This window comes from Petromyzon marinus, chromosome 4 (genome assembly GCF_048934315.1).
Source record: "Petromyzon marinus isolate PM22_M1 ecotype Great Lakes invasive population chromosome 4, UKy_Petmar_22M1.pri1.0, whole genome shotgun sequence".
Lineage (NCBI taxonomy): Eukaryota > Metazoa > Chordata > Hyperoartia > Petromyzontiformes > Petromyzontidae > Petromyzon > Petromyzon marinus.
The window spans coordinates 5,172,818-5,199,849 of NC_133670.1; the positions used below are offsets into that span (position 1 = coordinate 5,172,818).

General features: G+C 46.5%; 1 protein-coding gene across 7 annotated transcripts in view; it reads right to left on the minus strand.

The window, feature by feature from the left end:
* LOC116938819 (disco-interacting protein 2 homolog C-like) overlaps nt 1–27,032 on the minus strand; it is a 136,748-nt gene that overhangs the window by 46,249 nt on the left and 63,467 nt on the right. For 4 of the 7 annotated variants that reach the window (XM_032946502.2, XM_032946504.2, XM_032946507.2 and 1 more), the window contains 12 exons: nt 26,869–26,982; nt 18,528–18,653; nt 14,260–14,366; nt 12,690–12,879; nt 11,752–11,862; nt 9,729–9,848; nt 7,531–7,728; nt 5,339–5,430; nt 4,080–4,190; nt 2,650–2,773; nt 1,890–1,999; nt 64–166 (listed from right to left, as the gene is read on the minus strand). In XM_032946502.2, the coding sequence (XP_032802393.1) occupies nt 64–166; nt 1,890–1,999; nt 2,650–2,773; nt 4,080–4,190; nt 5,339–5,430; nt 7,531–7,728; nt 9,729–9,848; nt 11,752–11,862; nt 12,690–12,879; nt 14,260–14,366; nt 18,528–18,653; nt 26,869–26,982 (1,506 nt within the window). The remainder of the gene's footprint in view (nt 1–63; nt 167–1,889; nt 2,000–2,649; nt 2,774–4,079; nt 4,191–5,338; nt 5,431–7,530; nt 7,729–9,728; nt 9,849–11,751; nt 11,863–12,689; nt 12,880–14,259; nt 14,367–18,527; nt 18,654–26,868; nt 26,983–27,032) is intronic. The other 3 variants (XM_032946503.2, XM_032946508.2, XM_076054952.1) reach the window with 2 other exon arrangements.

Below are 27,032 nucleotides of genomic sequence, written 5' to 3' on the forward strand. Positions count from 1 at the left end.
CATTGGCTTCGATTTGTGGGGGGCGAGTGAGGGAGGGGACGGGTGGGTGCTTGCGATGCTCACCCTCCGTGTACCCGCACACTTGTGTGAGCGTCTGGCAGTGCGTGAGCATGGAGGCGCGTGACACGGCAACGCCCACCACCGTGCCCTCACGGCTCGTCTTGTACTGCACGCGAAGACAAAGATCCCCCCCGTATAGCCTTAACAGACTGTTGGGGCAAAGTGCTGTTAGGGAGCACCTATGAAGGCCAGCTCGGCACACGAGGGGGGTGGGTGACCAACACCACGCCCTTTGTCTCCCCAGTGGCGATGTTTACACACTGCACCAGGTACTCATTTGAGGCTGAGTCGACCGAGGGGAGGCCCAGCAGTGAGCTGGAATCGAACTTGGGTCGCCGGATTCATAGCGCAGCACAGCGCTAACCGCTACACCACCGCTCCCGCACATGCACGCCGAGCACAGCAATCAGTTGCGCCACGCCATTGCCATTGGGCCCTTGGACACGCAATGAAATCGGGCCTAGTCTGGTCAATTTCACCCCTCTTCATAGCTCAGACACACCTGGGCCTCACTGGGCCGTGGGCCATTGTGCAGCTGCACAAACCTGCTCACTCGATGACTAAGCCTGTGAAAGCTATACTGCTCTGTACTGAATAAGCTGTGCTAATAAGCCCTGCATAATGCTCAGAGCATATGGAATTGTTCAACCCCATGAAATGATTAATCTTAAAAAAAAAAATACTTTTTTAACAACTGTCCAGATTACCACCCGGTTTTGCAATGAGACAAGGGTGGGCGAGATGAGCGACCTCACTGCACACTGGCAGCCACGCATCGACGCGGAGGGCTTACGCTGTACACGCATCGTCGAACTGAATAAATGCCCAAGCTGCAAGAACGGCCAAACTGCAGCAGCAGCGGCAACACGAGTCACATCCCATGGCTTAATTGGTACTAAGCCCCGTTAATTGCACCCAACTAGAGTATCTGTGTGCCGTATCCCAGCAAGCTGAAGCCTTAATCCAAACAATGTATGGAAAATCACACCAGCCTCTTCACAGCCAAGAACGGTTGGGGCAAAAATCCTTGAGTTGGCAATATTTTTGACAAAATAAGATAAACTTCAATTGAGAAACCAACTACCAAGGCTTCTCAGGCAAGACAAAAGCAGCAAAGACATCTTCTAACATGACAGTGTGAGATTACTGCAGGTCACCACATTTAAGTGGCTTGGCATAGAAATTATAATTAGCAACAAAGGGACCATTTACATCCCGACGATTCTCTCTGTGCGGGTTAGGCCCTTCAGCAGACTAAAGGAAACAGGGGGAGACATTAAGGTCACTGTAGGAACAGAACGCTGTCTATGAAGAACAAGGCACTGTACTCAGCGTGGCACATTGATGAGAGAGTGGCAAACTGGGCAGCTTTGAGCCGGAACGTTTCGTGGGATACATCGGGGCACTGCAACCTCTCGTGTTTGGATTTAACGACAGCCATTGTATACGACGGGCATGACGTGTCCCACAAGATCTACGATTGTCCACGATTAACAGGAAACAAAGATTATCTGAAAATGTACATTTCCAACATCTTCAACTTTGCATTCCTACAAGGCATATACAGGCAATGTTACTTCTTCTTCTTCTTCATCCGTATGGCTGATGTAGATGCCGAGCAAAAACTACAATTTCGCATTCAGGTGGTCAAGCCAAATAACCGTGCCAGCAATGTTACTGAACAGAGGACACACACATTATGTAGTGAGGGTGTTTAAAGTATAGAGCAGAAGAATATTCCATTTACTCTATGCACTTCATGACAAGGGGTTTACAGGCACAAATTAAACAGTGAACCGCGAATGACAACCGAACCGCGGAACAATCACCTCGATGTACGCCGCGTCACTGTTGCTCTCGCGGGGATTGGCGGGCCAGTCTTTTGGAGGCTTGGAGAGGTTCTTAGAGTCGGTCACAAACCACGTGAGACGGGGCCAGCCTGCGGACCACACGGAAGCGCCGAAAACGGAGACATCAACCAAACACGAACCTTCGGTGGCTTCACTCGACTGAGAGTGAGGCCGACTGTCTCTCACAACCGCGCTCACGCCGCAAACAAAGTGCCGAAGCAGAACGAGATGTAAGTTTCCATGGGCTGTTGGGGTGGTGGGGGGGGGGAAGATATCCCACAATGCCTTGCAAGCCACCAAACTGGTACTCTTCTAATGTATTAGCAGCTACACAATGTCGTACCTGGATACTGTTTCAGCCATAAAGTGGAAATCCTCCTGTCCTCAAATGTACAACGTGATGGTGGTGTTATCTCCATTCGCAGTCCTATCCCAAGTGGTGTAAATTCCATGATACCACAAACTGCCGAGCCAAATTGCACTGGTGGGGAATTTAATTTATCATTTAACATTGGCGTACATGTCTGCAATATTTTTCAACATCTCACGTGACAGTCAGTTTTTTGCTCCGATTTCTATTCGCTTCATCGCTGTGCTCAACTTTATTTGCTTTGCCGTTGTCATTTTGGTGACCCAGGTCGCACTCACGGAAATGAGACTCCTTTACCCTGGTCCCTTTGAGCTATCTACCTGGTTCGACAGGCCACACTTGCCGTTGCAACAGGGCGACGAGACTCGCCTTTAAACGTGATGGTTTCCCCCGTGGGGGCCTTGGGCAGCCCCTTGAGGCACACGTCGCTCGTCAGCGCCACGGAGATTCCACAGCTGCCCAGCAGGAAGCCAATCTGCTGGCTGCCAGCATCCTGCACAGAACACACACACGCCCGCGCGCGCGCCACAGGGCAGTTCAACGCTTGACGGGGCACTCAGATGAGGTCACACGCTTGAGCAGCTTACCAAATTAATTCGCTGCTAATTCTATCTGGCTGCCAGTCAAGTGTTTGAAAATATAATAATAGAGATTATTAAGTAATACGCTCTCCAATGGCAGTGGTTGAATTGTGGAATCAAGTTTCCAGGCCTGGTAAAACCGCATTTTGTAACGGTTTATCAGGAATCAATTAATACTTTAAGAATAGTGCACTTTGTTTATCCGGGAAGGCCTCACTGAAGCCTAGTTGTAGCATTAAGAATCGTTTTTCAGGAGGGTCCTGCATTCAGGCATTCGGCCAATTCCATTGTGAAGGAAATGGAAGTAACCTGGAAAAAACCCACACATACAAGGGGGCAAAATACACAGAGGTCCACACAGATATATTCATGAATCCATTGTCTCCTCGTGACCTCACAGCCAAGGCCTTAAATATCTGGTATCCTAAGCAGTCTTCTAACCAATTATGAACAAAGTTCAAATCCTGTGGAGCTTGCAAGATCTGACACGATTGAGCGAAGGGTAACTTAAAACTCGATAACATAGTTCCATATCTACTCAATACAACACTTAAAAAAAATAGTATGCTTAACAAAACTTGCTTTGTAGCAAAATATGCATTTCTTACCAAAACTTTACTGGCCATATGCAATAAAAAGCAATCCAAAAATATACAAAAACTGTTTTCCCCAAAAAAATACGACTACAATGCAAACACGTGCAGCATAAAAGCTGTGAATAGTCCCAGAGTCTTGTAAATAGCTTTGTCTGTCTTATACTTACTGGATAACGGCCATGGTAGGGCATTTACAACACGACTGGGCAAAAATATACAGATGTCAAAGTTCCTGCCTGGTGGAATGCAGCGCATGAATAATGGGCCTCTGTGTCTGACGGTTGCTACTTTGTGATTAACGTTTCTCAGTGAAATTAGAGAAAGGCGGTCGTCATTGAGTATGAAAACTCTATTTAAAATAATAAAACCAGACTACTTTAAGCAATGCTTTGTATTATTTGCTGTCACATTTCCAAGCAACTCAAGTTTCTCGGTCACTTCCAAGGGAATGTGGCTCTGACCGCAGATTGCTGTAGGTGACCAAGAAAGCATCATACTGCTTTTTGCTCAGTTTGTTGTCCTTCCCCCGCACCTCTGATTAGCACGGGAATCCACGATTAGCAACGGTTGGCTACATACGGTGCAAAAGAAGCTCAACATACATACGTACACACACACATACCTTGCTCGTCAAAGGCACCTCGATGGGCACGGGGATGAGGCCTCCTATCAGGCAGCCGTAGAAGGCAACGACAAAGGCGGCGGGATCGCTGTTGGGGTAGACCAGCGCAACCTGAACGAGAACACAACGGCGCTTTCCGTCAGCATCCACACGATGCCCGCAAGGCCTCTCTTTACGTGGCAGGCGATAACAAAAAAACACCCCATGAGAGTTGTAATATTGAGCATGACAGAACCTCGGCCGAAATCAAATCGCGCAGTGTCCGTGCGGGCGAGTAGATGGGGGCCACCGCTGGATCATATGACCCACGCGCATGTCAATGAGAAGGGAGTCGCCCCCACAATGTGGATTTTATTGCAAAGTATTCAGATGTGGCGCTTGCTATCCGCGACTTTATTTTTCTCTTTGATGGTAACCCTAGGCGCACAGAAACCATAGATCTCCACGTTAGATTATTTAAAAGATTCTCATGTTTTTGTATTCTCCTCTCTCTCTTCTCTTCAGCTGTCCATCGCGAATGATGACGACTGCGGAGAAAGCTCTCCACGCCTTGCAAGGTCACTGTTTTATTGTTACTGCTAGAGATGCCGTTGATTTAACGTGGAACCAGACTGTGTCCTGGCAATGCATTTTTTTTCCTCTCATATATGTATGTATGTTGAACTTCTTTCGCACCGTACGTAGCCAATCGTGCTAATCGGAGATGCGGAAGTAGAGATGAAAGACCTCCAAGTGAAAGGTGATATATGTCTGCATATTAGGTCAGGTTATATGAAAGTTGGAAAGATGAAGGTAAGACATTTCAAAGCTAAGCTGTGCAAGGAAAACAAATCGATGAAATAAAAAATGCTGCACTGCAGGCGAGACAGCTTCGTCTAGTACGGACGGCAGCAATTGGCCAAGAGTGGGGACAGAAAATCAGAGAAGGAATGATGGAATGGAGTTCATGAGAGCAATGGCCGTGAAAGTAATGGGAGACCAGAAAGAAGTGGGTAGCAGATTGATGATGGTGGGAGTGGTGGCCGTGGATTAACGAGCGTGGAATCATCGGGTGGACAGATATACGATTGCAGCAACCCAATCGCAAATATGAATGCAGAATTCCAATATGAGACGGACTCGTGCTTGACGTAGCAGCAGAAGCTATCCTGGCATGAAGAACGATTTTGCACAGTGTGTAACTACCACACGAAAGTGACCTCATCAGCAAAGGCGCAGTCCCTTTCGCACGGAGGAGGCAGCAGCAGCAGCATACTCACCCTGTTGCCGGGCCGAAGGAGAGGCTCTTGCTTGGTCCCCAGCTTGTTCAGCAGTGTGTACGCCAGCTTCAGACTCTGCTTCCACAGTTTGCCTGCACAAAGAGAAAGATCCCCCGTGCAGCATGAACAAACTGTTTGGGCAAGTGCTGTTAGCCAGCACCTACGAAGACCGGCACGGCACACGACGGAGTGGGTGGCCAAGCACCACTGTCTCCCGAGTGGCTATGTTTACGCGTTGCTTCAGGTACTAATTTCAGGCTGAGTCATCCTAGGGGAGGCCCAGCACCGGTTCAGATAATCGTCACTGGTGTTGGTGGCCATGAGGGGGAATGGAACCCGGGTCAACGGGTTCGTAGCGCAGCACGCTAACCGCTCCACCACTGCAGGAAGTGCAAGAAATCCGCCCTGCTACAAGTTCTTACACTTTCTTAGGCATTTGGAATTGGCATTTCGATATGGTGATGCCGTCCAATACCAAACTAGAATATAAAATGTAAAATTAAATACCACAGGAGTTATAGCCACTTGCCAACATTTTATCAGCCTTAGTCGTAAAAAAATGCCAACTTTATTTTAAAATCATGGGCACAGAGTAAACTGGAAACATGAAATGAGTGCAATAATAATAATCATAAACACGAATTGTGCATATGTGACTAATTACTGGTAAGCTGAGATGACAATGCAGCGACTATAACTCAAATCTATCTTTGTCCAACTTACGATCAGAGTTACAATTGACTGCGCTGACCAGCCCGGTGGTTGCAAGTGTACTGGCCGCGGCCTGCACACTCTGACTGTCTACGTTGTGTCTCACAAGTGGATAGAAATAGCCGGAGCCACTCTGGCCTCACGTGAGCTCCGTGCAGCTGCCAAAGAAGGGCGGCCCCCCATTTGTGCAACACGGCGGCTCACGCATGGAATTTGCAAGCCGAGCGATCACTCTGCCGTCTCGTGCAAAAGCAATGAGCTGCGGGAGTCAATGCTTTGAGCACCACTCTGCCAGGTCACGACATGGCAAAGACAGCCATTTAATGTCACAAATGTTCCTCGGAAACGTGCCTTTCTAGCGTCAAGACGGGCTTATCACCCGCACTGTCGCAGTAGAAGCGCATTTACACGAGCTTGAATTTCCAGTGGTCTGCAAGCCCCGAGTACCTCTCCCGTTTGAACTATCAGGGCCGGACTTGAATATCCCTTGAGTGCCCGGCGGTAGCATGACCTAAATGTTGATGCAATCGAGGATTGAAACAAGTTCCCAAGTTTGTCAGCCTGTGTGTGTGCTGCTATTCCTGTGAGTTCCGTCACTGGCGGAGAGCCTGCATACACGCGAAGTGGAGGCAGTCTGTGCTCTCGGTGGTAACAGCTGAGAGGGCTTTTGTGGGTAAACACGATTGACCTTTGGCTCCACCACCGTAAACACGTTCAGACACTGCGCCACACAGTCCTGTCTACAATAAACGACAGCTCATTGTTTGGCCAGAGGTTCCAATTATAATGTTTAACCGTATTTTCTGAAACGCATATATCTGTCCAACAAAGAGTCAGCTGAATGGCAAAGTTGGTGTTTCACGAATAAATGTGGCAGTAATTTTAATTTATTTACTTATTTTATTTATTAAAACAGCTAAAATATTTAAAAGCGTTCCTGGAAAAAAAGTGAAAAGTGATGTTAATGTAATTAAACTATTTTAGACAATGGTATGCATTAATTTAAATAACGTTAAGTTACAATAATTAAACTCTCGCATTAATTCAAGGGCATCTGTTTTGTTACAATGTTGCATGCTGTTTCGTGTCAAGTTTATTACCAAACTGTGGCCCAATACAACCCAGAACAAGTGAGTCTCATCTGTACATACCATGGCCGACCGCACATTTTAAGACAACATTAACGACACGCGGCATGCGTGTAATTCGTGGCATTACCATGCTTTGTATGAGCAAACACCACAGTAGGGTGGCCCGTGGAGTTTCTCTGCACTCATGCATTTTACACTTTGGTGGAGTCACTTGCATGAAGGTAAAAAATACAAACATGCGTGCCTTTGCACGGGGGTTAAGATTTGCGCTCCGCAGTTCCCTGGCAAGCTGTGAATTTGACACAAATCTCAATGGAATCAGAGGTCAAAGGTGGAGGTCAGACCGTGGGGGGTAAGCGGGCCAGGAGACATGGCCGAAGGGCACCGTACCGTAGGTGAGCGAGCACTGGGGCCGGCCAGTCGTGTCCAGGGCGGTGAGGCACAGTGCCTTGGCCGACTGCGTGGCCCAGCGTTGCAGGGCTGCCTCCAGCGAGGGCGGCCAATTGGTCACCACTCCCAGCGGCTCCCCCTTGACGGGGGTTGTCTGCGCACCCTCTGGCTTGGGCTGGTTGGGGTCGGGTTGTGGCACTGCTCATCGAGCGGCATGCGGGATTGCACACAGAAGCACCGCGTCATCTCTCGCAGCAACGTAAGAGACTCGGTGTGCCACCGAATACGCGCAGCGTCATAACGTGCCGGCTGCAGGGCTGGCAGCACGGGTGTCCTAGTGGTCATCATGTTTACCACTCGGCCACCTTGTCCGGGGTTGAGAGTTTAATTCATGCAGGTCGTCAAAGATTTTTTTTTTTTCAAGTAATTCGAAACAACAGTGTGCTGCAAAAGTGGACGTTAAAGACCCTTTCACGATCATTTGCTAGAACAGGTCACCGTGTTCAAATTTCAGAGTTGAAAATTACCCGCTTTGTTTGCAAGAGATTTGATTGACAACACAACATACATTATAAAGGTGCAAGGGCATCAGGGGCTGAACCATGCCGGAATTGTACAAGCTCCCCTTGTGAATAGTCCGTATAGTTTGAAGTTACGAAACAGCTGACCGTGACATTTCATCTCGGGCAGACAAGTGCACTGCTTATTGTTTCCTTGTTGCATCAAATCGATACCGACATGCAGGGCAATGCTACCCAATGAGGCCAGCCAGAGGGCACAGCAGCAGCAGCAGCAGCCCACGCACAGATCTCACTTCTCTTTTACTCTTCCATCTCCAATGCCGCCTAGACAAATAATTCGTGGTGCGGGAACAGCCCAAATCAGGTTAAAAGTAAATATTTCCTGAAAGAATGGCAAACCAAAAATTATAATCCCAACGCTTACTCTGCACACTGGGTGCCCACACACTAAACCAGACAAGGCTTACTTTTGCAGGCTGGAATTTAGTCTTGTTCGGGTATTATATGTATAAGCAGCACTCAAATGAGCATTTTTTTTTGTAATAACTATGCCATAATGTTAAGTTGTTTCCTATAGCATGTACTGTTAATAGTGAACTGCTCATGCAGATGAGCTATCAGTCACACTTCCCGTAACTACTCCAGAATCACACGTGTTCAACAACAATGCAATGGGCACTGAAATATACGGAGGTTACTTGCTTTGAACAACAGCTGTCGTCTCATACAATCAAGGCACAGAAGCCCCAACACACTAACCGGTGTGCAACTGAAAGGTGCTGCTACAAACATGCTATTTTAAAATATATATGTGAAAAACGAATGCCTAAAAAATAAATAAAGATGCAGGTGTTTTTCGGGGTAATTAATGGTCGTTAAAGCCATCTGTGCAAGTTTAAATATATGTTAATATCCATTTCTGCTAATTCTCCATGACTAGTCACTCTCCGTAAATGCCTTAATTAGGGCGCCTCTTTAAGGAACACAATGAACTAATTGTGCTAATGGCAACCGCGCGGCGCCGTACTCGCAAGCACGTGAATCGGCGCTAATGATCAACACACCTGCACACACGGCACACTCTTGTGGCAACCAAATGCCCAATTTATATCGAGATTTGTTTTATTAATCGCCTACCATAAGACCCAGCCCTCTGCCTCCATAGCATTCTTATAAATATTGTCTTAAAAATACAAGTTGTGTTAAACTACATCTACATGAACCGTGGAAGAGGTGTGGGTACTGCACTGGTCATGCAAACAAGACACGGTGAAGGGCCAACCGAGCGCCACCCCAGCACCACGATTGATGCCTGGATGCATGATCGAGTGAATTCCAAGCAGAACACGCAAAAGGAACACTCCCATTTATTTTTCATAAAAAAAGAGCAAAGCTCTAATTACCCTTGATTTTGACATCACTGCAATGGGGCACATACTCACGGGGCAAAGTAAAATGAGGGAAAATGTAGGCATCAGCACTGAACATGAAGGTCCCTAAGACTGCTTTAGCTGAATACTATTAGATCTTATGGTCAATTTCACGGCCGATTCCGTCTTGTTTTGCTGCAGCAAGTCGCAACACACGGAGCAGTCAAAGCGCAGCGTTCAGCTAAAAATCACACGCAACGGCACCGCAAGTGGTGACAGTTGGTAATCCGCAACCCCCGAGTGGTACCTTCCAAGAGCTCATCAAAGTCGTCAACAAAGAACTCTTTGAGTGGCGGCCGCTTGGGCCTCTTGAGGGTGTTGAGAAGCTGCTGGATTTTGGAGGAGACTCGGCTGTTGACTGGCATCCCTGGACCAGAGGAACACAAAGACTCAACACCGACGACATAAAAAAAAAATCTACACTTCTAAATCACATGAGCAGAAGGGGGGGGGGGGGGGGGACCAAAAAATCCAACCATTGGAGCCTCCAAGCAAATATATGAAAGTACAAATGTTTCATCGATAACATGTGCCAAACTGTAATATTCAACAATGCTTCAAAAGTCAAAGTACACTACATAAAAATTGTTGTCAATAGGCAGTTGGAAATTCCAGGGTTCAGATTATACCAAAGGACAACCAAGCATTCATTTTATACCAAGCACTGCTCTCCCAGGCGATGAACATCTTACTAACGCCACAGGAATGAGGGCCACAGGAATGAGGGCCACAGGAATGAGGGCCACATTCAGACTTGACCAGGATGGGAACTCACGTTCTCATAGATGGGAGCTCTGCTGCTCAAACAGCTGTTTTAATATTTCAGCCACTTCCTCAACATTGCTAAACTAAGTTTAGAGTTCCAAGTTCCATGATTTTATCTGATAAAAAATATATATAGGGGCATTTATCCACATTTCATTCCCTTAACTTATGTTGTTGTAAAAATAAATTACTTCATGTGAAAATATTTTAGTTTGTAACTGTGTCATGCGAAATGAGAATGAGAAAACAAATGCATAAAATGGAAACGTCTGTGTGCAATTAAAACTCAAATGTTCACTTCAATGCAAACTAACTTTTAATATCATACATTTTAAAACCTGTGTTTCAATGAACTCTACCTCTGATCAGCACGGTTGGCTGCGTAAGGTGCAAAAAAAGTTGAACTTATATACATTCAACATACATATTTACATGAAATGCAAGATCTAAAACTGGAGAAACATATTGAATATCATCAAGAATTCAAGGAAATAACATGTGGTACCAAGAATGGTCGCCATACAATATTTTCAGGATGCCCAGTGGAAAATATAATAATTTTCAGAAGCAACAGCTGAATGCACACAATGCACTTTCACTTAAGATTCACAAGCTATTTCATTTAAATATGTTACACTGAACATTATACTCAGTACACATAACATACGACTTGATTGATTTAATATGTTTGGGACCACACCATTTTAAATGTGTATTTTGCGGATAAAGTCTAAGGTTTTCTAAAACAACACACATTAAACACTATCACATGGCACGACGCTGGCGAGATGTCAACTACCTCGTCTGGTATGCAGGAGGTGGTGGGTTTGATCCTGACCCTGACGGCTGTATATTAGGAGTTTGGATGTTCTCTCCCCCTGTGGTTATGTGGATATTTCTCCGGGTCTTACAGTTTTTACATGCACGTCAAGAAGCATGCATTTCGAATATTTGGCTGCAATACATTTTCACGTAAGCCACTTCGTTGAGCTAGCATTTATGGCCAGGGAGCTTCAGAAAAATAGCTATATCATCCGTGGGGCTTACCTGGTAAAATAAGAATAGTAATAGTTTAGTTTAAATATTATGGCTAGAACGTAAACAGGATTCATTTACAAACCTTTTGCCGAAGGACTGGGGATGATGGCCATGTTTCTACACAAATTATTACCCCTGTCAGTCCCTGGCCATTATCACTCTTGCCCTGTGAATCCTCACAATTACAAAACCAATGCCCATGTCAGGCTAAAAGTGGCTAAAAAAAGCTGGCGATGAACTGTGTTGGGAAAAAAAATTAAATCTTTTACTTGGGCCAAACATGGAAAAACGTTGCTTTGTTACGTGACTGCCCAAGTTTCTGAAGGTCACTCATCTCATTCAGCCACTTGGGAAGTTTTAGTTTATAAACGACACGGCAATTCATTGCATGATACAACACCAGTTAACCAATGCACCATTACACTCCCCAGGCATTGGCGGGTGGTTGTGTCGGGCGCCACACGTACCATTGCCGGTGTCCATCATCTCCGAATGCGCGACCCTGGAGTAGCCCCGCACTGGGGGAGGGTGCGCCTCCGAGGTGTGGGTCGTCACGTCGGGGGGCGCGGAGCGACCGTCTGTGCAGAGAACCGGCGAAGCATTAGCGGGACGCGTGGGGCTGCCGCCTCGACGCGCGGCTGCACATGCAGCAAGGCGGGGCAGAGACGCGCACGCGCGAGCCGACGTTTTAATCGACATCCACCGGTGTCCCTCTGGGAGGTGGCCAGGGTAGGGTCTTAAGAGATGCGGACTGCTCTTTTTAAGCTCTCAAAGACGGTAGCTATGGTTGCACGTGTAATGATGCGAGCGAGTGTGTCTGATGTGTCGTAAGAGAACAGTCATGGCCTTTACGAGACCAGAGAACCGTTGTAAGGCTGCCACGCAAACCCATGTGGAATGTGAACCACTGGCGCCTGCGTGCTCCTTGTCGGATGTACACAGCGCACTGATTCAAGCCACTTTGTTGGTATTGTTCGAGCCGCCCCAATGGCAAGAACATATTAAGTAGGCGACGGGAAGTCGTGGGTTCGAACCCAACCTTGTCGCCTGTATATTTGGAGTTTGCATGTTGTCCCCGTGGTTGTGTGGATTTTTCTCCGGATCCACCATTTATTTGCCTCCACATTAAGAAACATGCGTTTTAAAGTATTTAGCTGCTAGGAATATCCACGTGATAAGCCACTTTGTTGGGCTATCATTTATGGCCAGGACACTTCTTAAAAACAGCCCAAGGGGTTCCTTACCTGGTAAAATAAAAAAAGTAGTTTTGTTTTATAGAACGAATGGCAGGGAACCACTTATTATGAGCAACCACAACAAACAAGCAATGAACTAAGAAAGGAGCAAGATGACATGCATCTGTTCGAGGCACGCCACGGCGAGCGTGCCGCGCTGGCGAGCTCACCGAGGTGCGTGTGGGCCATGACGTCGGCCAGGGCGCCAGGCCCACCGCGGCGTTCCCGCTCGCCGTGGCTGGGCCCAGGCGTGGCCGTGGAGGTGTGGGTCGGGGCAGGCCCCGCCTGGGAGGTGGCGCGTGGCCCCGTGCTATGGGACGAGGCGGAGGAGGCAGAGGAGGACGTGGTGGAGGTGCCCTGCTGAGGGAGTAGACACAGCCGGGTCAGCAGTCCACACACGGAGGGACGTCCAACATTTAGACTGGCCGAAGAACTTTATCTGTGTATTCGCTCATTCATTTGGAAATACAGTAATACACCAGTTTACATCGGGGATGCGGTCTTGAGAGGTGTGATGAATATCGGAACGACGTAAATCAAAGCAATTTATAGGGTAGGTGGAGGCGAAGGCCGAGGCGACGGATACGACAAAAGATGGGTGTTGTCAGCCACGTAAGAGTGTGGGGGTTGAGGCGACGCAAATCAGGTCGTTATATTAATAAAGTGACAACGTATTTGCAAAACGCCGTAAAAGGAAGACACGTAAATCGGGATGTTACTGTATTATTCGGCAAGCATTGCTTTTCAAATTAATTCCACGTGAACAAATGAAGGATATTATTAACCGGCTGTAGCCACAAATATTTCACATTGTGTTAAGCGGTCCATTTTTATTCAGTTAAAAACTCCTACATTCAAAACAAAGCAGTTGGTATTTCCACGCTCACTGGACGTTGTTTATCTCCAATTACGACCTTGGAGCTTGGTAACAAAATTCTACATTTCTTTGGGAAGAATTACAATCTCTTCATAGGATTACCAGTTGAAACCTTCTCATGTTGTTTCAAGTTATCCGACAGTAGCACAACTCGGTTAGATTAAAATTCTAATGAGCTTGCATTGTAATTTTAAATACCATTTTTTGTCAACTCCATAGAAAGCTGCCACATGAAATCAGTCCATGTGTTCACGGTGCATCCATTCATCATTTTGTGCACTTAGTGTTTCCCGAGCGAACACGACGGTTTAATGCCGCATGGCAGATCTATAACCAGGCTTGAGTTTCACAATGCTGCAGACACGGTTTTGATTTACCACTGGTTTTATGTAATGATCTGAATCTCCATAGCGCACAAGCAGACATACACTACTAGAATGTTAACTGGGGAGAAGTTCAAAGAGTAACATGCGTAGTGATTTTCGTTGAATAATGAACTCTGAATAAATATTTTAGCAACAATTACAACAGCAGCCTTCAATGGGAAAGGGCAGATGGCTCACTCATTATACCAGGGGGTCGGCCACCTACAGCTCTGGAGCCACACGCGGCTCTTTAAGGACTGCTTAGTGACATCAATCACATGCTTTGCGGGCTCATGAAATGTAAAGTTTATTACCGAATTCGAAAAAAAATGTCTCTCATTGTGATTTTGGTTTTGGCGAACCCTGCGTTAATTATACTGTGAACCCTAAACGTTTCCCCCCCCCGTTTTGTTTTTTTGAGGCCACAGCCTTTGCGGGCAGGTCAGAGGTGTGGTGAGGGGGAGGGGTCACAGAGTGGCACTTGTGTCACGGTCCCACCTGCATGGCCTGGCTGATCCAGCGCTCCACGTTGAGCGACCCCTGGCCCAGCGGATCCTGGGACCTCCGGCGGAGAGAGTTCTCGTCCTCGGAGGCCGACGACGTGTCTGTGGGGCCCACCACGACAGCGGTGAAGCAAAAAAACCCAATTCCAGTGCCCGTAAATTCGAACACCATTTTATTTTTTAACCAGCTAAGGCCCAATGAGCTATGTAGTTATTTTTCAGAAACGACCTGGCCACAGATTATAGCTCAAAAAGAAGTGGCTTATCATGCGGAAATGTATAGCAACCAAACACCCTAAATACACGTTTCTAAATGTGGAGTGAAAAACCGGAGGACCTGGAGAAAAATCCAAACGACCACAGGGATTTGTTGTTTTTTACATCGGGAAAGAAAGGGTTAATTCCAACGGCGTGCAGAGCAACGGCGATTACAGTAGAAGGGCCACGTTCGCTTCCCGTATCGCAAGTTCTCACTCGTGACACCATAGTTCACTCTTTATTCGAAGTCTTGCAACTAAACCGTTGTACTGAATGTAACATTTCTAAGTTAATTTTGGCACAAAGAACCCCGTAAAATGTTTTAAAAGAGCATAAAACAGCACACGGAGCACGATTACTTATTCATGACTATTCATGACTAAATGGAAGAGACTGTGGGTCGTTAAAGTTGATGTGTGCATGCGTAGTTTGCCAAAAAAACTCCATTCAAATGCAAATTAGGTGAAGAAACTAAATGTTAGATATGTTACACATATCGTTAATATATTTGATTACAAGAAATGAAAAACAATGTGCCTTAGATGAGTCTCAATGTGAATTTGGGAATCAGTGTTACAATTATTACAAATGTATTAACCAATAACTTCAATTATTCAAAGATAAACATTCTCAACAGGAACCCTAAGGCAGAGATATCCCTCATTACAATGCTGCTGCTGATTTGGAAGCAGTGGTACACAGCTTCACGCACTGCACTACAAACTGAGCAATCGGGGTTTGATTCCTGGCCATGGACAGCATGATTGGTAAGAGGCATCTGAACATGCTTTGGGCCTTCCTTGGGTACACTCATCCTTAAATAAGTACCTTGGATTGTTTACAGAAACCAAACCATGTGCAACGTATCCACATCACCTGTTTAAATCGGTGTCAATTAGGGGAGATTTTCTCTAAAGATATTTGACCCAACTCGCCACTCGGTTCACCTGCGTGCGAACACCGGACCTGTTGGGACAAAAGCTGCTCCAAGTGGTTTTTGCTGGCCCACACCGTACCCATGTGTGCTGTGCCTGCTTAGCTCATTTGCTCATGACACTTGCCCACATGGTACGAAGGGCTAAGCTTGGACTATGACTTGTGTGCATGCAAATCGACACATTTATTTCAAACTCAAGTAGCCTTTGACATGACGTTTTGTTGGAATAGGACAAAAGTGAATCATTATTTTAATATAAATCTAGGGATGAAGCATTTTCTGGTTTCCACTCTGACATGAGGAGGAGGAGGAGGATTTGTAGTAGTGTCATGGGAGAACTATGCATGAGTGTGAGGGATGATTTCATGCGGATGGCTCCGAACCATGTCCGGTCAAAAGTGCCATGGGAACGCAGTATTTGGCGTGCGCTAAAACATGAGCGTATGCGTAGGTCAGTCGCAAGACCAACAAGCAGATAATCTTAAGTGACTCATTCCAAGGAGTTTGTGAAATTCCTTGAATTTGCTCACTTGACTTATGAACCTGCATTTACGAAAGCAACATGAAGCAGGAACGTGACTGATGGAAATACCTCGCATTAAAAAATGGGTTTGCTCTCTTCGCCGTACAGTTTGAAAGCCAGTAGACCGAGTGCAAAAAATTTGGTTCAACTGGGTTAACTATTTAATTGTAGTTTCAATTTCCTCCGAGAGGGACCAACTGGAAGCCCTTGTTACAGCACCGCGCAGTGCTCAGCTGTTGTCTGGCTCATAAAGTATGCGCCCAATCAGTACACTTGGTTGTATTATTTCAGCATGTTCTATACTCAAGCATCCCCAAATCAGAATTTGTTCCACACGCGGGACACAGACAAAATGAAGCAATTTGCATTCAATTCCACACCGCTTCCCCGGCTTTAATTATTGATCAGGGTAATGGGCGTGCTTGGCACACAGCTGGCAGCAGCTGAAACTGATCAAAATCACAGTAGGACACCCGCCAATGCTTCACATTTAAATATCCCAGGCAGTTCACAACCATTAACGTGCTGCTGTTTAGCATTCCCAGCCAGGGAAATTTAAAGTCACGAATAATATATAAATACAGTACACGGTTCGGTTCCAAATATTCTTGAGCAGCACTGGCTATGGTCACAAACCACAACATCGACGGACAGCCATGCTGGGCGCAGTTTGCCTGGCAAAGGTCGTAGCCACGCTGAATGGGTGCAACGTAGTACACTCACATGGCAGGCAATTGTGCCGGACAACAACAAACATGGCCGCACACAAAGACGGGCACACGTGGCTGCGTACGGGAAAAATAACCCGCGAGATGGTGAGAAAGATTGGCAATACACCACCCTCTGGTTTTGCAGCAGTTATTTCTGTGACTGACTACATACACCCGCAAGTTACTGCAAGGACCATATAAAAAAAATTCACGAAGAATAAAGTGGTGTGTGTGTGGACTGACAGCTCACGGCGGTGATTCAAGTTACAACTCCCACCCGGGATCAGTTCACCAACAAATGTGATGTGCGTCAAGGTGCACGGTTTGTTTTGACATCTCACCACCGTATTATATTCTGGTCATGTTCTCGAGGTTCCTAAGTTACCGTACGTGTCTTTGTTTGACCAGTGTGGGGAGTGGTAGTGCAGTGGTTAGCATGCATGCTCACGGCCAACATATGTGACAAATATCTGAGCCTGTCATGCCCCTCCCCCCCCCCACCAAGGTCAACTCACCCTTAAATGAGTGTCTAATCTGGCGTGTAAACATAAAGAGTTAGGAGAAAATGGTGGCCGGGCGTGGTCCGAGCCACACCACGCACTCGTGTGCCGTGTTGCCCTTCATAGGTGCTCGCTAACAGCACTTGCCCCAACAGCCTGTTAAATCTATTGGGATACTGTCATTGCACAATTCAATTTTTTTGCATTTATCCTGGAGATCCTCGCTGAGTCTCAATATTCTCTTTCAGGTCCTCCAAATGGATTTTTGGCATATTCCCTCGTAATGAGTGGGAGCATAATGTTTGTTATATGCACACATTAACATTTAATTACACATCATACACTCTACTTTAGTCTACATTACGTGCGTTCTCTAGTTACAGCTCTTGCCGTGACATCCTATGGCGATAACTGGAGGAGGAAATTGAACGAAATATCCCACTAAGCTGCCCACAGTAGCTACAGAATCCTCCCTGTTTATAGCCCCCCCCATAGACGCAGAGGCTCTCTGCAGATCACTGATAACAGTTATCTTGGCTCCATGACTTATCCTGACAAATGCATAAAGGGCAGCGTGTAGTTCTTATTGGAAATTTAAATCAGGCTCCTCTGACAGCACAAAGCACGGAGCAAAGACTGAACAAAGCTTTCATGTAATAGTTGAATTCACATGTTAATTTTGAATTGGTTTCAATTATCATCTTTCTCTCTGTTATCACTTTAGCAACATGTGCAACTTTAGAAAAGATCTTTCTGGACGTGTTAAAATGGCCACTACGATCCCAAAACAATGCACTGGAACACGATTTAAAATGGATATGGACCACACGGCGTTCAACTCAAACATTTCACTGAAACTAGGACGGATATAAATTGTGCCATCTCTGCCATAAGACGGGACCCAGGATGAAGGGCTCCCCCTTAACACCCGAAGCGTTGCACCGATAAGTAGGGTGCAAAATAAGTTCACCATACATACTAAAAACGAAACAATTTTTACGTTACCAGGTAAGGCCCATTGCGCTGTTTAGCTCTTTTGCAGAAGCAACCTGGCCACAGATGACTGCTTTACAAAAGTGGCTTATAAAGTCGAAATTTACAGCAGCCAAATACTCTAAACCAACGTTGATTCGAAATGTGGAGGGAAAAGACGGAGGACCCGGGGAAAAATCCACGCAACCACGGCGAGAACATGCAGACTACAAATACACAGGTGTCAGGGTCAGGATCGAACCAACGGCCTCCTGCATACCAGGTGAGGCAGTTAACACCACTCTACAAATAAATGCTCGACCGACCAACGAGCGGCCGGCGTTCTGCCGATCGCCAGCGTACCTGGCGGCGTGTAGGCGTCTACAGCGGCTTGCACGGCAAACGAGCGGCGCTTGGAAGGCATGGGCATGGGCATCTTCTTCTCCTTGTGCTTGGCAAGTGCGGCTTGAACGGCTTCTGTGTGAACGTCTGCAAAAAACAAAGACAAAGATCCCCCGTCTACCCTTAACAGACTGTAGGGGCAAGTGCTGTTAGCGAGCACCTATGAATGCGGGGCACGGCACGCGAGCAGGTGGGTGGCCAACACCACGACCGGCCGCTTTTGTCTCCCTCGTGGCCATGTTTACACATCGCACCAGGTACTTATTTGAGGCCGAGTCGACCTAGGGGAGGCCCAGGAGTGGTTCAAATACTCGTCACTGGTGTTGGAGCTGAGCGGTAATCGAACCCGGGTCGCCAGGTTCATAGCGCAGCGAGCTAACCGCTACACCACTGCTCTCCACATGACCGTACGGACACGCGTACGCACACATACACAGCGGCACGCGGCACCGTGACGTGCAATAGAATCGTCCGCACGACGATAGGGTCATTCGCACAGCATGCTGGGGTAGCCGGTGTGTGCTTCTAATTTAGGGTCACGAAGAGATCATGGGTGATACACATGTGATGATGGGGCAGTACAGGACGTAGGTTGATGACATCTCTTTGTAAAGTTTTCCCATCACATGCACGGGTTTTCCATTCATAATCACGGGGTTTCTCCAAGCACTCTGGTTACATCCCTTTCCCCACACAGCAACAACAAAAAAACACAAACCAATGTGGGCCAAACATTGTTTCGTAGAAAGTGTATCTAACATTCGGTTAGGATTATTTTGTACAAATGTTCACAAATTCCCCCCGTCGCGTATCGGTGAACAGCTACAAAAGCAACTTGCTCCGATGATCAAGTCGTTTAACACGGATGTTTAAATTAATTCTTCTCAGCATTGCATTTGGCCGAAAAAGCTGCTGAAATCCGTGAGAACGGGAGATGTGAATGGGGGAAGGAGTGGAGGCTGTGCCGGGGCTTTGTGCGACAGAAAGACTTGGCTCCAGGCCCCGGGGACTCGGCAAACGCTTCTGTAAGCCAATAGGAATGAAAATGGAAATATGCTTTTAACCTTCCACGAATGAAATAGACAGAAAGGAGCTGCAATGATGGATGTCTGTCTGCATCTCAGAGAATGTGTTTTTTTTTAACAAAGGACAAATGGATTTCAAATACTTATGCACTTTTTTGGCACTCGCGGCTAAACCGACGCAGACGGGGCATGTTTCAGCCAGGGCCTGCGGTGGAGAACATGACATCATCTGAATTTTTTCCCACCGACCGGTCTCTTAATCCTTACGTTGCAATCTTGCCACCACAATGTGGGGAAAAGTGAAACTGTTCCAGGTTTCCCAATGCTCTATATCCAAGGGCTATCACCAAGTCATCGACGCCTAAGAGCGTTCAATGGCGAATGGAGTCGGCTTTTGATGACTGTGCCAAAAGAGGAGCCAACTCTACACTGTTTTAACCAAAAACGCAGGAAGATTTGCACAATGCCTTAAAAGCCGTTAATTTAAAAACTGAAGCTCACCTGCATTAATGTCTGGAAACTGCAATGGTAAAGCAATGACCCACATCGAATCGTATTTAATGCAGCCTCTGTCTGGTAAGCAAAGCGCTCCCAGTTTGGAGTCGGTCCAATTTTTCCCCTGCACTTCCGATGAGCACGGTTGGCTACGTACCGTGCGAAAGAAGTTCTACGTACACACGCACAGTCGGCAGCCATTCCACATAGAACAAGTAATCAAGGCAATAACAACTGCTAATCTAACTCAATCACACAAGAACAAATTTAACCCAGTGTATTAAATTTAAAAAAAAAAGCTCAATGGATTTGCCGAGTCTGCCTGCTACACACTGCGGCCTGACCCTTATTCAGTGAGTATTCGGAAAAATGTAAACCTCTAATAATCGGCTTAGTCCATGTTATTCATTATTTAACGTATCTTCACAGTAACAGAGAGCAGCGAGTGGGCCGCCGTTGTAACGTGTGCACTGAAGACATCCCTTTCACAAATTAAGCCTCGGAATTCACACGGCGCAATTTGTGGAGGCAACATTCGTGCACGCGGCACGGGCAGAAGCACCGGCGGTGCATTGAGCCTTCCCACACGTCTCCAAGCCGTAGCCACCAATGAATACATTCTCAGCTATATTTAATCACTGTGTTTAATCACTGTTGGTGTCATGGATTCTCCGAGTGACTGCATGACCAGATGCACTCTCGGAGCACTCCGAGTGCATCTGATACGAGGGAGACGACATTAATTCCTACCTGGGCACAGTCAGCGTGTGCATTAACCTGGAATGTGCTAACTGGAAAAGCCTGCTGAGTGTTTTATAAAAAAAAAACGCGCTTTGGTCGCGAACGAGTTTCCAGAAGAACATTGCAAACTTTGCTTCCCTTATAATCTTTGAAATTGACTTGAACGGGAGGCGGTCAATCGTACTGCGTATATGTGCGAGCATACTAGAGCTTGTTATCCACTGATTTATTTACATCCCGATACCAGGGGAGAGGTCAAGTGAATTACAATATACGGAGTCACCAGGAACTTAAATAGTGTGACGTTCAAGTGCCTGCATGTTTCGCCTGTCAGTTGAGCTATTTAGCCAGGTGTTGCACGTTGACACTGATGCCTACAGCATCGTGTAGACTACGGACTTATGAGGGCTTTCGGGAATGTCAACTTACCGCTTGACATGAGTAATGGTGGCAATAGCGTGTCTCTACATGTTTAGCCGTTTTCATATTTTAAATGATACCGCAACTGTTATTGTGCAGGTGACACCTGTAATGCCTATAAATGTGACCGCGTGGTTCAAGAGGCTAATGCTGAGCCAGCACTGTTGAAATCCTCCCATTTGAAATTGTAAACTAAAACGAAACTGTGTTTTATTTTATTTTACCAGGTAAGGCCCACTGAGCTAGCAAGCTCTTTTTTAGGAGCGGCCTGGCCACATGATAGCACAATGAAGTGGGTTTTCACTGTGAAAATGTATAGCAGCCAAATACTCTGAACGCATGCTGATTCTAAATAGAGTGAAAAAAACGGGGGACCCAGAGAAAAATCCACGCGACCACGGGGAGAGACACATTTAAACTCCAAATATACAGCAGGTGCCAGGGTCGGGATCGAACCCACAACCTCCTGTATATCAGGTGTGGTAGTTAACATCTCGCCACCGAGGCACACCTCACAGTTCGATACAATTATGTTGATGGTCCCTGCCCAGTCATCAGTGACTGAATGAAAATCAACACAAGCGAAACTTTGGCTTCCAAACAAAATGTCTATGAGCTGCTGACAAATCTTTTTCAAAAGCTATATAGGAATGAATACCATCTGGTTTCTGGAAAAGAAGGATCCAGTTGGGGATGGTATAATCTTCTGGGAATGTTCCTTGGCAAAGATCGTTCTCCACTGGCAGGATGTAGTGACTGCAATGGAAGCATTTCTTCACCATTTCGCTCGATTCAAAACCCTCAACTGGAACATTGGGTGGAAGGCCTTCTCACGACCCACCTGTCCGTTGTTTCACGTTACCTTAAACACAACACTATCATCTAGGCGAAATGGACCTCGTTAATTTTAATCCAGATTTGGTCTGTAGAACTAAATGCCAAACACTGGTACTGAGCTCTAAAACATATTGCCGTATGTAAGAATAGAATTGGAATGCAGTCGGCATTAAATAAAACCTACGCGGTCCAAATAGTCCAAGTTGTTGGCGTAGGAATTTGATACTTGAGTGAAAATTACAGAATTGTGTATGTGCACACCCAATTTTAATTGGGTGTCCGTCTTTGGTGCGCGATGTTGGGTGTCCGTCTTTGGTGCGCGATGTTTGTTCGTGCTCGGGGGATGACAGCACCGGGCCTCTCTCGTGGCCGTGCATTCATCTCAGCATGACTGCCGGGAGTAGAGCCCTCCAATCGAGCCGAGAGCGAACATCACGGGCTCTGAAGCAGCAGATGCACAGCGGGGAATACTTCCGACAGCATCACGCAACATCACAAGGCCCCCTGACTTATGTTAAACAACAACAGCCACAATCTAAAATAAACAATGCATCATCAATGCATGAGATTTCATTCACATTCCAGGCAGACTGTTTGTTTTCATAATATTTACTTACAGCCAGAAGATAAAAAAAATAGTTTTCTCCTTCGAATAAAATGTTTACTTTTTAAAGTGAATCCAAATTTCAATAACTGAGCAGGGGGGGGGGGGTTCTTCATCTATGTGCAATGAAGACCACAGCCGAAAACGTTACCTGTTAAAATGTCTCCCTTGAATGCAGTATTAGTGCAGAGCGTGATAAGGTTTTTTTTTTATACGTTTGCGGTGTGAACGTACGGTTGTGTTCAATGCGTGCGTCAGCGCGACACAGTTCAGCCAACTCAAGCTACGAAGCGAAACACGGCCGGGATGATCGGGCTGAGCGGGCACAGGAAGGAGGAGGGTATCGACGCCTGCACGGTGCCACTGTGCCACGTCAGCTGCCCTTTTGTCCCTCAATAAACACAAAAACGTTGAATGCAGTTTAACAAAAAAAAAACTTTTAAACATTCTCTTCAACATTCTCACTGTAATCATTGCAAGAATTTAAAAGAAGAGAGCACCCATGTATTGTAACATGCTCTAAGAACGAGGAGGGGAGGGTCTGAACTTGGCGTCGCAAGCTGTGCATGGGACTAAAAGGCGCCGCTCTTTTGTGCTGTAACCGTGCATGCGCAGCGCTCATTACTCATGGAAGTGGGACAGCTGGCACTCCGTGCAAAACAATGAGACCGGCCGGCCTGCGGGTCTCCCCCCCCCAAGGACACACACACACACACCTAACTGCGCCTCCTCGGTCACATTGGAATTCATCAGGATGAGCCTTAAACAGGCAGCAGCAACCAGATGACAACTATTCTAAAGGGACCTTGTGCAAATCTGTGTGGTGGACTAAACCCGACTCGTATAAACGACGCATTAGCGAAGGACTCATGATATTTAGCATCTTCTGGTAATACGCGTGAAAGTCTAACACTTACAGGATGCTCCCTTAAATTATGTATTATTATTTTTTTACAAGTGATGGAAACGTAACACTTTCTCCTTTTGCTGGGTAGTTCCATTGAGCTTCTAACAGCACGCTTAAAGGAGGGATTCTACCGTTGATTGTACAGAAACGTTACTCTTGTTGTCGGGTTGGTGCAAGTGGAGATGATTGATGATTCAGGGCCAAGCAGGTCAGCATAGTAGACGTGGCTACGCGCGTGATGATGTCAGCACAATCCACAATCAACCCCCACCTACCGAGCGCTGGATTATTGCACATGCACTACCAAGTCTGGCTTTCGAATGATGACATCACCGAGTCTTTAACAACCACTTCACAGCAAACGGCGCCGTAATTCCCTCCGTAGAATTTACTGGGCGGCCGGCGGGTTTCAAACTGGCGACGCCGTGTGAACTGGCTCAGTGTTGACGACTAGGCAACAAGCACACGGTGGTGGTGGTGGTCGATCAACCGTGCAGCTCAACCTCCTTCCTTACACTCCATGACCAAGACAAACCCAGAGAAACAAGGCTGCGTGGTAATTGGGGTACACAAAGACGTATGTTTACAGCTGGGTTTAAAATGTTTGGTAAACAGACACCGTTGACCCCAGACTGCCAAATTGGGAGCTCATTGACAAAGTATACACTTAAGTCAATGCTAAAAGACAGCTAAATAATTGAGTCATTTTACAGGTTAAGGTGATTGATTTAGAGACATTTTCCTCTTACATATTTTATAGTATAAAAATTATACTGGTTTAAATAATAAACGTTAGAAATAGTAAAACTATGACCAAGGTTCTTTTGCATATGCACAAATGTTACCTTTTGAAATGCCCTACATGAAATAGAAAAAAAAACCTCTTGTTTCTTAAATCGTAAGTGATTTATTAGTGTGCCTCTCTTACCAGGAATGCATTTAACAATGCTAAGTTTGGTAAGAGTGCCTACATTACACTTGCTATCCCTTCCACAGGTCCATGTTACGGCACCGGAACCTGTATTTATTTATTTACATACATGTTTAATTTGTCGAGGCTTGGCTCTGGCTCAGCGTCTCACACGACTCAGCTCAGGCTTGAGCCACTTGAGCGGCTCAGCCATGGCCTGGCTCAGGCTTGTCAAGGGAATCCTGAGCGTGGCTGGGACTAATGCTCAGACCCAAAGCATGATCGAGCGTGGTCCAAGCATGGCCCTGAGGCGATCCCCCAGCAACTGTAAACTATTTAAACTGTTTTTATTTTACCAGGTAAGGCCCGCAGACCTATGTAGCTCTTTTTCAGAAGTGACTTGGACATCACAAATCATAGCTCAACGAAGCGGATTATCATCACGTGGAAATGTATAGCAGCCAAATACTCTAAAGCCGCGGGGAGAACACGCACGACGTTTCATCAGTAATTACAACCACTGGCAGAGCCAGTGGGGGCGGTGGGGTGACACGTTGCCCCCCCAATGATCCGATCGAAATCCCTAATTTCGATTGGATCATTGGGGTTTATTAGTAATAAATAGGCATTTTGCGACCCCCACTGCCACTGTGTAGCATATTATTATTACGTGCCAGGGACTCTCTGAGATGATAGGACAATAGTCTGAGTCCATAATTGGCAATAAGTAATGGCAAAGCAGTTATAAGTGACCCAGAATTGTGCGCAGTTGCGTATACAGTACACGACTTCCCTGAAGGCATTCACCTTCAGCGAGCGCGATGCCAATCACACAACGCGGTTCGAATTCGACTCTCGATCGATGGCTGCGCCATCGCCGCACACGCGTCTAATAAAAAGCAAGGGACAAGTCCTTACTGACTAACTCCTATCAATTTGCATTGCTGGAGGGGTTGCCACCCCTACCTTAAAATCCTGGCTCCGCCATTGATTACAACCGGCATCATCAGGCGGCAGACATATTTGTGGAGAAATCCTCCTGGATCGTTCTTTAAATAGACTCCAAATATTGAGCATCAGGGTCAGAATCGAACCCACAACCTTCTGCATACCAGGTGAGGTAGTTAAAATATCGCCACCATGGTGCCCCCTGCGATCCAGCCATGCCATTGTGCGTTCGCTCTTATGTTTAAACCGACGGTCACAGAAACAGGAAATAGAGTCAAAGTGTGCGTTCCAAGCTTATGGACGGGACAAATCTGTCCATGAAACAATCGATGTTAACTTTCCGCGAAGCTGTAATTGTTTTATCGACCACAGTGGAATGATAGTCTGAGTTGGCCTAAAGAAGAATTTGAGCTCGTGCACTTTTGATTGCGAGTCTGATGCCCTGGTGCTACTTGGCTCCTGGCCGGATAACACATTTTTATTAACCAGAAATAAACAGAGTTTGTACCGGTAATCAGATTCCCTTATGTCAGCGGTGACCATGATCACTGTAGGAAGCCCTGATTACACTGCTAAGCAATGTGAAATACAAAAGGATTTCATTATGTTTAAAAAGAAGATTTGTCAAGATCTTCGAATTGAAAATACAATTCATAACACTCAACAGCACCAGAAATTTAAGGAAAATTATCCATGTTTTTTTACAACTGATTACTGTTAGTTTTTTTTTTAATATATACCATCCATGTATCTAATCATTATTCAGAAAGCCTCACCAAGTCTCAAGACTCTTTTTTCAGGAGGGCCCTGCATAGTTTTCAGAGTAGGAGCGAAGCTGCAATGTGTCATCCGGACTTGAGTAATATGCAATAGAATCCTTTTGCCAATACCAGTTCCATTGTATGTTTTTTTTAGCTTTCGGAGGAAATTGGAGAACACAGAGGGGAAGCTAACATACAAACTCCACACCAAAATGCACCCAATTCAGGAATATGGGACACAACAGTCTCCACCGCACCGCCACGCCGCCATGAAAGACAATCACGATTAAGAGAATTTGGCAAATTAAGATTCCTCCACTTTAACACGAGCAGTTGCAACCCTCGAACGTCAATGACAATCACGTGGCCAAAACGCTGTTCGACGAAAAGCACTCGCACTCTGTTCAGAAGCATAGGCTCAGCATCGCCTTTTACAAATTCGTTGCGTCGCGCATGACGCCGAGCTGAAGCATTCGCACAAGTAAAGGCCGCGCGTGCCGCATAACGCTGAGCGCACTTCGCATAACGCATTCGCCGCCAAGGTTCTTAACGGCTTGTACTCTAAAGCAGCAGACTGGAACAAAGCACCGTGCGCGGACGACGTGTGAGGTGCGGGGAGCGAGGGAGCGGGCGCCGTGTGTGCAGCGAGCCTACCCGAGCGATATCTCTCATCGCGAGAGCCCGCGTCCCTCCGGCGATTGTGCTTGGAACCCGATGGGGTAGGGTCGGCCTGCGTCCGAGCCTCTGTCTGCAGTGAGGGGTCTACCCCTGTGGGAGCGGGGGGGGGGGAGAGGCAAAGGGGATAGGGACAGAGGGGG